This window comes from Pempheris klunzingeri, chromosome 12, assembly GCF_042242105.1.
Source record: "Pempheris klunzingeri isolate RE-2024b chromosome 12, fPemKlu1.hap1, whole genome shotgun sequence".
Lineage (NCBI taxonomy): Eukaryota > Metazoa > Chordata > Actinopteri > Acropomatiformes > Pempheridae > Pempheris > Pempheris klunzingeri.
This window is the reverse complement of record NC_092023.1, coordinates 23,251,656-23,266,241: the sequence shown is the minus strand read 5'-3', so window position 1 is coordinate 23,266,241 and position 14,586 is coordinate 23,251,656. Positions and strand designations below refer to the sequence as shown.

The following is a 14,586-nucleotide window of genomic DNA, read 5'->3' as shown; positions in this document are numbered from 1 at the left end:
TCAAAGCAGCTGTGTGTGTGTGTGTGTGTGTTTCTGTACAATGTTATTTACTAAGTGTTCAGAGTATTAAAGAATGTCTGTGTGTGTGCAGTTGTTTTGGAATGGTAATCCTTAAACTGTGTCTTTCATTATATCTCAATCTGTTCCTGACTCCAGCGTCAGCGTGCAGGTCTTGGGGCTCGGCCCTCCACAGGCCGTCTTCAGGTGTTCCTCTGCACTACCCGCCATCATTCTGCTCCCCCTCTATTGTTCCACCTTTTGGTTGAATATTTCTAACCTTCAATATAACACAAGTAAGATGAGGGTGGGTGAGGTAAAAGAAACGCAGCAGCCATCATGTCCAACCTCTGTGTTTATTAGAGATGATGCAGTGTTGGCCTTTTCACGTTTATAAAACTAAGAGAAACAAGACAGCAGCTTGTCATTGGTCTCCGTACAGGCTCCCATGTCTGCTCTCATTCCTGGTTACTGTCCTCAGGAGGAAACCGGTGTGGGTGTGGGGGTGATGTGTGTTCAGCTTCTCACTGGTATCTGACAATGTGACGGGTCTTTCCTCTGAGGTCGTAGCGCTCTCGCCACCCCTCCCAGTCGAACAGCCCACACTAGGTTTGAAATGGCTCTGGTCCAGGGTTGTACACCATGATCACATCACATCAGGGTCACTGTCTACAGCTGACTGATGAGCACTCTTAAAATGGTAGAACCACCTTTTGACTTATGACAAAATGAATAAAAAGCACATTTTTCCCAAATAATACTGTTGGCACTGTTCAAGCTGGTTAAGTTCACACCACGGTTGGTCCTGCGTCTGAAAACATGTTATAATGTTAACATTAAAATGTTTAACGTTACAACTGACCCTGATAATGTCAGAGTGATGTCACCAGGGTGACCTAGAAACAGGAAGCAGGAATCCCAGCCTGCAGATGTGACGTTTGGAAGATGTGGTTACTTACTAGGCAGGATGGGCGTCAGGACACACTTCTGTTGCATTTAAAAGTCCGTCCTCTGGGAGTCCCCCAAATAACAGTAACAGTAAACAAGTAGAATGAAGCCTCTAGGGAGACATTTGTCTCCAGTGACAAATCTCATTTAGAAAGGTTTCTCATTTAAGAATATAATGGTCCTCATCAGTGAAGACACTTTTGGAAGTTGGCCGACAGCACATACACAGTATGACAGGAAGCCTCATTTAGGAGGCTCCTGTGCTCAGCTCGGGGTTCAGGACCACTCTTTATACTATGCTGCTCAAACAACTAAAAACAACAGCAAGTGTGGTTTGTGTGGCTCGCTCCATTTGTGCCAACATGGATGGTGTCATTCAAAAAACTATGCTATGTTGTAGGTTAAAAGTATAGAAGTGATGTCAAATAAAACCGGGAGAGCGCAGAAAGACGTGAGCTAGAGTGGAAAACAGTCCATCATCACTGAAAAACCACCTTTACCGTGGTGAGGAAACCAATACAGCTGCTCACTGGCAGGATGTTAGTGTGGGCCCCACCAGGGCCACACCGGGGCCCCACCAGGGCCACACCGGGGCCCCACCAGGGCCACACCGGGGCACTAGTTATTAGCCAACTTTAACGCACAATATTTACATTGACCTGTCATCATTTCAGCTTAAGCTAGTTTAACTGTGTGCCCCTACGGTCAGAAAGGGAAACGCAGCACCCAGCTGCTGCTGGACCAGCAGCTCCGTATGTGTGTGTGTGTGTGTGTGTGTGTGGAGCAGAGAAACTCCAGGTACAGACCGTCTGTCCGTCTGTCTGTCTGTCTGTCAGAGGCTGCTGGCCATTTTGTTCTCCCACTGCCCTCCAAGCTGACATACACACTGCCTTTGAAACAGGTCACGGGATGAGACATGTGCATGTCTGTGTGTGTGTGTGTGTGTGTGTGTGTGTGTGTGCCTGTGCATGTTAATCCTGTAACCAGTTACACACTCCACATCCACACACTCGCGTCCTCCGAGTGTCGTTCCTCCTTGCATTAAGGCTGTCTCCTCTGTTCTTTAAGTCCCCACCCTGCTGGTCACCCCATCCTGTGGATCCACAGCAGACAGCCCCCCACCCAGCACACACACACACACTAAGGCTGGGGGCTGCCCAGTGCTCCTGGGAGCTCTGCAACAAAGGGATGGATGGAGACAACTGGGATCCCTGCAGCACCGAGCAGGAGGATGACGTGTTGTCCCGTGTTCTCTTTGCCGTGGAACAGGAGCTCAGGAACATCAGCTGCATTCAGCAGCAGGTAGTCCTCTCTCATCCTGACTCCTGTCCTGGCTTCTCTGTGGCGTATGTCCGTCTGTGTCAGTGTGTGTGTGTGTTTGTGTATGTGTGTGTGTGTGCGTGTGTGTGAGAGGGGGGGAGAGAGAGAGAGAGAGCCCCTGGTCTCAGCTCCAGCTGCTGCTCTGGAGTTCTTGGCGTAGCCAGGACGGCAGTGATTGGCCCAACCGATTCAGCAGACGCAGCAGCTCCATGTTGTGCTCACGGTAGTACTCGGCCAGGAAGGCACGTGACTGCATGCAGGTGCACGCGCACACACACACACACACGCACACACACACACACACACACACACACACACACACACACACACACACACACACACACACACACACACACACAGATATTAGGAGAGGTCAGGGATCAGAGGAACCAGAGAAAAGTGACTGGATACAACACACAGAAGTTAGAAGTCTCTTTGGCCACATGGTCATGTGGTCTCATCACACAGTAGTGGCCCAGTGGCACCAACCTGCCTCCTCAGTGGCTACTGAGGATTTAAAGGATAATTCTGTGTTATTTAATATCTTGTCAACAAACGTGCTAGTTGTAACCTGTGCAGGTCTGAGGGCTGCTTCTGTCCTCTGTGGCCCCGCTGCTCCAACACATCAGGGTTCAAAAGGTTTCAGGCTTCAGCAAGAGGACACTGAGGGGAGCTAGAGGGTCCTAGGACTGACTCAGAGGGGTGACTGAGTGAGCGCTCAGCTCTAGCTTGTAGTCTCATGCACTGTGCAACACACTTTTACAGACTTTGCTTCCTTATTATGTACTTTTATGTGAATGTGCCGTTTTGCAGGAAAAGGATTGGTGTGTTAGACCGACCCACCCATCATTGACTATATACACATGTACTACTGAGCTACTGAGATCACAGCTCCAGTGTTGTCATGGTGACACAGAAGCATCCACAATCGTCAGAGCAGAGAGTGTCTCTGTAAGCAGAGCCTAAAGACTGAGAGCTGCCAGCTGTAGGCTGCTCGAGTGTGCAGCTGCCAGTCCCAGCATCAGCTCTGTGCTAAACACGTGAAAAATGAAGGAGAGGAGGGCAATCACACATGTGGGCTACACTCTCTGTTCCTTTATGTCCTCAGACTCCCAGAAGGGGACTCTTTTACTTTTGACAATGACAGAAGCATTTGGGGTTGGGTGGGGCTGCCATGATAATCACTGGTGCTGTGGTTTAACAATGCTGAACCAGAGCTGTGACGAGTATCTGGGGCACAGATACAGATCTGTGGGTGTGTGTGTGTGTGTGTGTGTGTGTGTGTTGTGTTTTCATGATGGCGAAGGCACATGTCAGCCAGTGCACCAGGAGGCTCATTGATATCTCTCTCAGTTTTTGGACAACAATGGAGAATTCATTCTTCGCTGGGTCGACTCTGCACAAGGGACATGTTGACAAGAATATAGAATATCACCAGACTCATCCACGCAGACATGACCAGCCCAGCTACATGTGCTTACAGGAATGCTCGACTCCAGGACTCCCCCACCTGTCAGACATGTCACTTTATTCCCCAAACTGAGCTATTAACTTGGTGAGCACAGCGTTACTGTGACTAGAGCTGATGTTTAATATGTTCTAGTTGACAACCCTTTAGATCTTACTGCTTGCTTCCAGTCAATGAGGGGAGCAATGTGATGGCAGTGTGAGGTGCACTTATACCTCAGAATTCATCTCTGGGTACTTCCTGCCTTTACTCTTCCCCAGACATTTGGCTCGACCTCCTTCTACCCGCTGACACCAGAAGCCTTTGCTGTCATCGTACCTGCACAAACACAGAGGAGGATCTCTCAGTACAGCAGAACACCTTTCACATGGACTGTATGGAAACACTGCTAGGTTCATCTCTCTTAGTAGTAGTATGCCTTTGCTTTCAAACTAAACGGTGAACTGTTCCTTTACAAACACAGGCAGGGGTTAAAGTTAGCATTAACGTGATGATAAATTAGCGGTGGTCATCACACAGCAGCAGGAACCTTATGTGCATCTCCAAATTCAGAATGGACAATTCCACGACCGTGGTAGAGCAGCGGTACCTTCAATAATTCTTAATGATTGTTAATCGTCCCATCAGAGCGACAGGATCAGTCAGGATCTAATGTTAAATGACATCCTGGGACACAGAGACTCCAGGTTTATCCAGTCAGATCTTTTAGAATAAAGCAGCACAGTCCTGGGCTCCATCAACTCTGTGGGAACTTTATGTTTTACTGGCAGTGAAAGTCTAAACTCTGCATACGACACGCTGGACTGTGGCTATTAGTTTTTATTAATATGATCAGCTCTGTGGGCACACACACAGACTGAGCCAATCCAGCCCACTTTAAGCCCTGTATACAGGCTCTCTACATTAACAGTGTGGGTATATGTGGTGGAGAGAGAGTGAGTGAGTGTGTGTGTGTGTGTGTGTGTGTGTGTGTTACAAACATTAGAGCCTGGGTGTAGTTGAAGATGGGAGTGACACCGAGGAACCTCTGGATTCCCTCCATCACCAGTGCTGGGTTGGACCGCAGCAGAGCCCCGTCCACAATGTGCAACTGCAACAGACACAGACAGACAGACACAATCAGTGTGATCCACAGAACAAGGAACCACAGCTACTTCCATGCATCAGAAAGGTTGACAGGTTTCCTGTCTTTTGGTAAATGGTCCGTTCTTGTATAGCAGCGTTCTGGTCTTTTTTAGTGCTTTAACACTACACTCACGTTCATCCATTCTTCATACAGGAGGAGTCTAATTGGATACGAGGAGACTGTTCATTCAATCACACACACATTCACAAGCTTCCGGTGCAACTTGGGGTTCAGTGTTTGCCCGAGGACACTTTGACATGTGGACTGGAGGAGCAGAGGATTGACCCACCAGTCACTGGATTGGTGGACAACTCGCTCTTCCTCTGAGCCACAGACGCCACGTTTCTATCTAAATGTACATTTTGGAGCCGCTCAGGCAAATACCCAGCCCACATTCCATTCAGTTAACATTTCATTCCGAGACCTCCATTTACCTTTAAAATACCCTTAACTGCCACAAGACGTGTTACTGTGCTGAAGGGTATCCATCACCACAAAGAGCATCAGGCTCCTCAGCTGAGTAGCTTAATATTCTGAGGAGGTTCTGTTATGAGTTTGGGCTTAAATGTGTTGTTAAAAAGAGCTCTGATGCTGTTCTCCCTGAGAGGAAGATATGCAAACATGTTGAACTGTACGTTAGTCATGCCGCCCACCAAAGGCGTGCAGTAACACCAGTGCAAGCAGTAGCACGGTGTTGTCATGGGAACCTACAGGCTACAGTCAGCTGGTGATCAGATGCAGCCTCTTGGTATTTATCACAGACAATATTCAATCAATAAAGAACTGAAGTGTTTTCCACGTGTCCTTCAGTGTGGGACAGAGGCAGACCTGAACGCAGTCTCTTTACAGAGTGCAGCTGCCATGTTAGAAACAAAGAGTCCCTGAGGGGAAAACAAAGATCTTCACAGTGTTGATCCTTCGGTGGTGCCGTCAGGAGGGAGGATGCTGTGCAAACACAATGACCTGGCACATGGTGCTGTGGCGTCTCCAGCCTCCATTTCAGCTGTTCTGCTCTGTTTTGATTAAATCTTCCTCTTTATATCTGGACCACAATCAGTAGTCATGTACAAAAAGGGATACTCGTTGAAACATCACGGAGATAACCACTGCACATTTTGAAGGACCACACAGACCTACCTGCACTCTAGATGTGTTGCCGTTCATACATAGCTACAGAGTAAGCTGCTTTTTACACGGATCTCTACATTAACATGTCATATTTTGACATTGTGTATACTAGATTTGCATCTTACCGTTCACGGGTTAGTACTTATTTCTCATTGCTACAGTTAACTTCCTTAACCACCAGTGTGCATTGAGCACATTAGGTTTTTGCCCCTCACTGACACACTATTTTATCTTAGCTTTCCATTTAGCAAGAAATTCATCCACATTCATCTCGTCTAATTTGACATGTTGTGTAAAACCACTGGATGGAAACCAGCTGCTGACTGTGACAGTGGACCAGACGGCACTGTGCTGATGTAAACACGCTCCAGTGTGTGTTAGCAGCTGTGCTGTGTGGTACCTGGCTGGGCTGGTAGTGTTGCAGCCAGTGCTCCAGGTGTGTTGCATAGGACCCAGGATTAAGGCAGCGTCTCTGAAGGGCCAGCAGGTCCTTGGGGGCCATGGGGCCTGCTGTCACCACTGCGTGGAAGGTGTTGTTGAGGGCTGCAGGGTCCTGGTGGGCCCTCTGGTGCTGTGCTCATTAACACACATACAGACAGTGTGAGTCAGTACTGGATGCTTGCACAGTTTTAGCAACAGAGTAGCTGATGCAGAGTGTGTGACGGTTCTCACCTGGTACCAGGAGTAAGCCCTGTCCGACGGATTGATGAGCACCGCCAGGATCTTGGCTCTGGGAAGCAGGGCGGCAGCTCTCTTAGGAGCCACCTCTGTGTCAAAGTAGTTGGCACTCTTTTCAAACATGAAGTCAGTGCTGATGTTGGAAGGGAATGGGAAGAAGTCCATGTACCTGAAGACAACACAAAACAGTAGTACTAGATAGCTTGTGAATAAAAAACTATTCCTGTCCCCAAATCCTTTCATGGTGCTGCCATTTGAATCAATGCAATTTGTGGCATCAATTAACAGAAAAGACTCTTCAGTGTCCCACAGATCTCCACGACCTGATCTAAACCAACTCCCACTGCTCACTCGTGAACTTAAACACAGTTGTTCTGAAGCTTAAGGTATCTTTGTCCTGTTTAGTGTCTCAGTAACAATCCTGCATGTGACTCTCAGGAGATCTCCACAACTGCAGCTCAAAGGGGGAATTTCAGACTGAAACGACTATAGCGTTGGACTGTGGAGTTTGTCCTCCACCTTTTACAGTATAATTGTCAACTTAACATGTTCAGAGTACATACAATCCATCATGAGAGTAGTGTATTAGGACAGAAGTGAACCTGTCATTTAGAGCACTGCAAGCACCAATTCATCCAGACTGAACCTTCAAAAACATTTAAAGCCATTCTGTGTTCAGGCTGTGTTGGAGTACTGAAGGCAATGTACAGTGTGTGGCAGCCAGGTCTTTACCAGTCAATCCCATTGTCATAGTTTGCTCCACTGAAGAACTGGATCTCCTCGAAGGTGGTGGGGCTGGGGAAGGAGCTGGTGATTGCTGGGTGGAGGCTCAGGAATGAATGAAGCGCTGTTGTGCCTTTGAGTAGAGACCAGACAGGAATAATGAGGACGAGAGAGAGAGACGGACCCTGATATAGACTGCAGACAGAGAAGGACACGGTGTGCTACCTGTTTTCTGTGGTCCAATGACGAGGAACTTGGGGAGACGGTCACATGTCTTTTCTTTAGACCAGATATCTTTGTGTCTCTTGTCATGACAAGGGTTCTAAAAAAAAGAGACACAGTCAGCACCGTGCTCTCAGAGCCATGCTCGCTCCTGCTTCATTTGACTGCCTCACTTCAATCTCACTTTCTCCCTGCCAGCTTTAAGGAGGCTTGACACTTAGTTCAACATAGAATGGAATTCCAACAACAACTTAAGAAGTCTTATTGGTTGTACAGTCATGGCTTTTTCCCCCCATCAGGACAACATGTTAGTCCTACTCAGTTCTATTTCTTTTTTCACATGCTGCCTTCTAAACTGCCTTTCTATTTATTTGTATCTTTTAACTATTATATTTAAATGTGGGCATTCATTGCGGACAGCAATGAAAGAATTTCATTGTACATGGAAACCTGTTTCCTTACTGTGCATATGATAATAAACACTTTGAATCTTGAATCTAGCCTTGTCTTGATTAAATGCTAAATGACTGAATAGTGATTGACTGTGTTTAATGAATGACTAAGATGTAAACTAAGAACAAAACTGTCCAGAGGATTTAGACAAGCACAACTCAATAGTCTTTACCTATTCTCCGAAGAGAGTTGAAATTCCTCTTAAACACAAAAAAGACCAACAAAAAGAACCCTAATCAATATAGTGACCTGCCAGAGCGGGTCTCTCTCCTCAGGGAAGATCTGGAAGTATTTCTCAGCGAGCCGGACAGGGGGCAGCGTCTGCAGCCTCAGGTTGGTCCAACACTGGACAAACTTCACCAGAGACTCAAAGGTGTACAGTCCCAGACGGTCGTTGCCATAGTTGGACAGGTGGGTCATGAAGATACTGATCTGGGGGGAGAGAGGGAGCAATGTACTGTGTAAATCACTTTAAATGGATCTGGAACAAGTACTGAGGCTCAAGCAGCACAAGTGCAGGCTGATGAATGAACCAGATAGGACAGCTGTCAAGTTCAGCCTTTGGTCTTGACAGGGAGCACTGCTGCTTTTTACACAAGAACATGGTGGCTACAGCTGACACCTCCACATCTGCTTCAGACACACACACACGAGAATGATCATTATTTAATTCCCACTAAACGTAACGATATAACAAATAATGAAATCCAGCCCAAATGAGACTGAATACCACAACAAACACACATCAGTGTGTGTGTGTGTGTGTGAGCTTAAGTCTTTCAAGTCAAGTCACAAGTCACATGACAACACATGCCAAAAATCTAGTCATCATTGCTTGCAGAAAAATCCCAACAAACATAATAGGAAGAGACGCAAGTAAGCCCAAAAGCCCACATTCCCAACACAACTACATGAAGTCTGAATTTTATAAGAGACAATTATTCCTGTCTCACCGTTCCTCATCATGAGATATTATGATATAATGATAGATGGTATTATGAATTGGCACTGATTGATTGATTGATTGAGCCGCATACATCCCAGACATTTGTCTGTGACTTCCACTGCTTATTTTTTCTTATTTTTAACGGCAAGTTGTATTAATGTGAATAAAGTATCCTGTCACCAGGAACCAAGCCAATATTGATCTGCACATATGCAACTTTTGATAAATAGCCCAATTTCCATGTTTGTAACCTGACTATGACAAAGTTACATTAGTTCTAATGAAACGGATGAAATGCCACAGAACCACAGCGCCCCCTACTGACCACGGAAAGAAAAGATCTGTGTGTTCATGAGCAGGAACTCAGTTTACTATAGTCAGTCCAAATGCTGAAGCTGCTCGTTAGTGAAATGTAGAATGTGACACTTATTGGATCCAGAATAGTTGAATTTATCATGTGTCATGAATCTCTAACAGTAGGTGATTATATTAGACAGCATTTTTAAATACTGCCATTAAAAGGTGTGTTTAACCCTGTCACTGGTTATTTGTATTGTTCATTATATTATGATCAGTTCAAGAGTTTAACCTGTTTAACCTGTTAGCTGTACTGCAAATCAAACTCTGAGCTGTCAAAGCTGATGTCAAAGTTTGTCTTTGTTTAATTTTTCCAGAGTTGCATGTGTTAATTATGATAATTGATAAGTTTTTACCTACTGATATTGTTTTGAATTTTAGTTTCACTTTTAAATGGTCTTTTCCCACTTCAGTTAACTACAGTTCAGTACTTTCACTTGTCCACTTTCAGAGTTTATATCCGACCCAACGATGGTTCAACACGCCTGACAACAGCAACCTACAGTCGCCTGCTTTTTAACCCACTTGTGACAGCTGAGGTGTTCGCCCAGAGACGTTTCAGAATTTACTGTCTTCATAACCTCATTAGTTTCCTTTGTTTTGTAATGATAAATGTAGCATTTATTCCTGAGGTCGCTGTCTGGGTGTTTTCTTGAGGGGAGACATCAGAGGTCCCTGTCCACAGAAGACACAACTTCTGTTTGGAAGATTGATCAGATTGGTTAACTGTTCAATGTGAACTTCACATTCTTCATTTTCCTTCTATATGAAAGGGGGGCATCTAAACGGGAGCAAAATTACACTAAGTGTAGTGTTCACACTACATGATTAACACATCAGAAAAATGAAAACATACTGATGATGATCTAATAAAACACTAAACAAGCAGCTCTTTCGATCAGAGAGCACGACGTAAATGAGTGATCTGTGTATCAGAATAGTTGTTATGCTGGAGCGGACGAGAGGCTAACAATCTTTGCATAATCTCTCTCATCTCTGCATAAAGACTGACTGATTACAGAGAGGGCTTTAGTACCCCCCCCCTGCTTTATTCTGGTGCCAGCAGCTGCAGCAGGTTGAGGAGACACATGGGCTGATTATATTAATGACTCAGGACAGTCTGGCAGAGCCCCAAAAGGCAAAACACTACAGCAATACTACATTTGTCAATATTCATAGGTCACCAAGTCAAGTCTCCTTAAGCCTCAAGTCCAGTCCAGTCTTCAGGTTTGCAAGTTCCCCAGCAGATGAGTCAAGTCGAGTCACAAGTACTCATTTTTAAGTGTTCTGTGTCCAGCTCTAGTGTGTGCATGGGGGGTGGTCTTCGTACAGGGTTCAGGAGGACAGTGAGGAAGAGTTCTCCTCCTCTGATGCTCTTGTCCAGCTCCTTGGAGCCTCCTGGGTACTCATTGTAGAAGATGGTATGGGTGAACAGACCACAGGTCTGCCTGGGCAACACCTGAAAAACACAAGGAGACCATTAGTTCTTTGATGTGAGCTTGAATAATTCTGTAGGTGTTCTTCTGTCTCTCTTTTTGGACGTTTTGGCTGCAAAGTTCAGGATTTCAGTGAAGGGTAAAGTGGGATTCAGTACTAAGTCAGGGTTAAGCCAGAGGAGTACAGGAAGAGGAATGTCCTGACCTGATCTGCTGGATGCCAACAGTGGCTGAGCCGGGCATTTTTGCTTAAGTACAGCTTTCTAAAGCTTGATCCATGTTTGCTCTGGGTTCCACGGCACTCCATTACAACACTGAAACTACACAGCATTCGAAACTGCATTCATGAGCAGGAACCAGCACTTCTGTTATTTTTATTCAGATATTAGCTATTGTTATTCACTGTTACCATATTGCTCATTGCTTAGTTTGGTCTTTTTATGGAAACCATCTCAAGATAACACTTATCATGAACTGGCACCTTAGAAATAAAATCCAACTGTTGACATGTTACATTCTGACTGTGTATGCTACTGTGTTGCAACAGTGGCTCACTCGTTCTCTGCTATATTGTTGTTTTTATTACACAGCCAATACTTTCACCCCAATTTCATGTCGAGGATGTACAGGAGTTCTTTTGCGCTGCCATCTTTGGGATTATCACAGACTGCCGACAGCAGATATGTAAAATCCCTGAAGAAGTGCACTATATTTTGGGGGTCTGTAAATGGTCACCAGTATTATGCGACAGGAGGATCTCAGCAAATTTTCCAACATGGGAATGGCAGACATTGTAGTTAGCACTCCTGACCACAAGTGGGAGCTAGTGTGCTTTATTGAAAAATAAAATAAAATAAAATATCCTAAAATCTTTTACCTCGTGGAGAGCCTGTATATAAACAATCATGATCTAAGTGTATTATAAAATATGCCTTAAAACTGGATAAACATTTAAAATGATGATGATGTCTGGCGGACAAACAGAACGCAGAGGCATGCGCAGTCAAAAACGTGACAATACCATAGTCGTATATTTAGATCAGAACAGTTGAGTTCACTTTGCAGCTGCAGTACTGTAGGTATAAAAAGAATAAAAAATGAGATCTGTTCACAGCAGATTAGCCTTTACTTAATTTTGAGTGGAATCTAATTTGGTGTCATTTCAGAACTAAGAGTGCAGGCTGAACTCAGCGTACAGAAGCCCTGCATGTATACTCCATGCTGCTGATTGTGCAGCTTTAGTGCACCGGTGCTACCAGTTCTTAAGTTCAGTTCTTATTTATTTGATACTGATGTGTGTGAGACAGTGCAGTTTTACAGCTACGTGGAAAAGTAGGGTTAGGGTTAAGTCGGCTGTGCAAAGCTGCTATGTTTCATTAACTCTACCACATCAACCTTCATGTTGGACCGAAAGGTGCTTGTGCGGAGAAAAGTTTTCCCAGAGTAACATCATTGATGGAGGACTGTGGACCAACCTGGATCCCGTTGTGGATGAAGCCACGACGGTATCGAGCCGGTCTCAGATGGGGGTATTCCTCAGTGCTGGTGACCTTGATGCCCCACACAGACTTCCAGGCCTCATAGAGCTGGCTGTGAACTGGGTAAACCCCAGAGTGGTGCGGAGCCACTGCATAGCCCATATCTGTTGGGATGCCATGTTCCTGGAGAGAGGGAGGCCAGGAGGGAGGACAGAATGTGGGGAGCGGGGGCATGGGCAAAAGGTACGGTCAAAATGATGGTCAGGAGAGAGAGGTGTTAAGGATAGGATCAATATCCAGCATGTCTAGAAACTTTACCCTCTACCAGTGCTCTTTTTACACATGTCAATAACAGCTGTGTTACACAAAGAGAAACCATGAGAATACTGATTGACTCATGGCGCCATACAGTCCTTACAATGGCCATGCAGCACCACATGTTACACCAATATTTTTACAGCTTCACACAGAAATCCTCTTCCTGCAGTTGATCATGTAGACACATAGCTACTACAGCTGAGATAATCTGACAGTCTCCTCAGTCCATACTGTCACCATACTTGGGTGCTGATTTGATATGCATTGTGATTTTCAAGTGTTGCCATTCTACGTACTTCCACAACCATGTGGCTGTACAAGAGTCATGGAGCTACACGCTGTGCTGCTGGTCATGTGTGCAGCTCACCTGAGCAAAGATCTTGTTGAGCCTCATCTGCTCAGCCAACACGCTGACGTTGTGAAAAAGGTGAGGCTGCATGTGGCTCCACATGTGAGGAAACCACCAGAAGTCCATCCTGTGCTGCAGCAGCATGTCATCTCCCCGATCCTCCTCATCAGTACCTATACACACACAGAGCAACAAGCACACACACACACACAGCAACAAGAACACACACACACACACACACACAGCGCAACAAGAACACACACACACACAGAGCGCAACAAGAACACACACACGTCATGTGACCTGATCCACATTAAATACCGTTTCTATGTCAGTGTAAAATAAATCGAGTGTGATCAGTCACAGCCACTCTCTGTGTTTCTGTGTCACAGTGATCTCTGGTCATCACACTGAGGGATGAAACTGCTGCTACTGCTGTCAGACCGGTACTCAGTACAGACAGATACCCTGACATGTCATATCCGTCAAAGTCCTTTAACCATTAACCTGTGTGCACAAGAACTATTCAGTCTTTATCTTTAAAGTTAGTAAATTAGTTTGCAGTAGCAGTTGAATGGAATCATTTAGTCTAATAGCACAAATCTTTCATTTTTTCTGGAATTAAGAATTCAAGGTTTATTAAATGAAACAACGTAAAACTAAACAAAGTTTTGGGGCAGCGGTTGAGTAACGGTCAAGAAGCACACTTGTAGCTCAAAGGGCAACGCTTCCATCTCCATACCAGCACGACGAATCTGAGTGTGGAAAGTGAAAGAGCAGCACTGACCCCTCCTAAATTACCACTGAGGTGTCCTTGAACAAGGCTCCTATCCCCCTACTGCTCCAGTGGAGCTGCTCAGTGCTAACTGATGTGGTGTGAATGGATGGGACTGTGTGTGAACAGGGCTTTCTAGGAGAAGCTTTCCTGGATAAAGAATTACAAATAAATAACTTTGAAAACACAACATTTCAAAGACTGTTGTGTTAAAGGTCACGGCAGCGATGACGGCCCTCACTAATGACAATCTCTCCTATTTCCACAGGCAAACAGACCAAGCTGAATGACAAGAGACCGTTTCAAACAGAAAGCTGTACAGAGACAGTAAAGGCAGATGGTCCAGACCTGTGTGATAGAACTTTCCAGAAAATCCCAAGTTGAAGGTAAAATTAGGCACCAGAGCTCTCAGCTTGTTTTGAGTGTTGAGCAAAGCCTGTGAAATGATAAGAACAAATGTGAGTTCACATTCACTTAATGACAACATTATTTTATTATCTAAATATTAAATATGAATTGTACAATTTTTCTGAAGGACATGATAGCTGTGTCCCATTTCAGGACCTGTCCTTTACTAGACGTGGCTTCACCACGCTGTCAGTGACATTTCTTAGCCAGAGTGTCACAGGGACTGAAATAAGCATGCAATGGGGTGAAAGGCAGGGCGCAGGGCTTTTTTGAAAAGGCATGAGGAGTGTTGAGAATGACATTTAACAAGAGATCAGATTTGCATGAGTGATGTAAAACCAAAGACAGGCTTAACAGTTCAGCATATGATAAGACAAAGATTGTATCTCCTTCACCAGCAGCAGCTTCGAGGAAGAACTCTATATCTGTATATCTATGCAGCTATTCCCTTGATGA

General features: G+C 45.2%; 1 protein-coding gene across 1 annotated transcript in view; it reads right to left on the bottom strand.

Moving 5' to 3' along the window:
* Positions 1-339: 339 nt before the first annotated feature.
* The window catches only part of ndst2a (N-deacetylase/N-sulfotransferase (heparan glucosaminyl) 2a), a 38,650-nt gene continuing 24,403 nt past the window's right edge, over positions 340-14,586 (bottom strand). Inside the window, exons 4-15 of the mRNA XM_070841324.1 lie at positions 14,071-14,158; positions 12,966-13,120; positions 12,278-12,463; positions 10,697-10,825; positions 8,313-8,495; positions 7,614-7,710; positions 7,398-7,521; positions 6,660-6,834; positions 6,388-6,558; positions 4,714-4,823; positions 3,949-4,051; positions 340-2,515 (exon numbers count right to left, since the gene is read on the bottom strand). Coding sequence (XP_070697425.1) covers positions 2,390-2,515; positions 3,949-4,051; positions 4,714-4,823; positions 6,388-6,558; positions 6,660-6,834; positions 7,398-7,521; positions 7,614-7,710; positions 8,313-8,495; positions 10,697-10,825; positions 12,278-12,463; positions 12,966-13,120; positions 14,071-14,158 — 1,647 coding nt within the window. The 3' untranslated portion in view covers positions 340-2,389. The remainder of the gene's footprint in view (positions 2,516-3,948; positions 4,052-4,713; positions 4,824-6,387; positions 6,559-6,659; positions 6,835-7,397; positions 7,522-7,613; positions 7,711-8,312; positions 8,496-10,696; positions 10,826-12,277; positions 12,464-12,965; positions 13,121-14,070; positions 14,159-14,586) is intronic.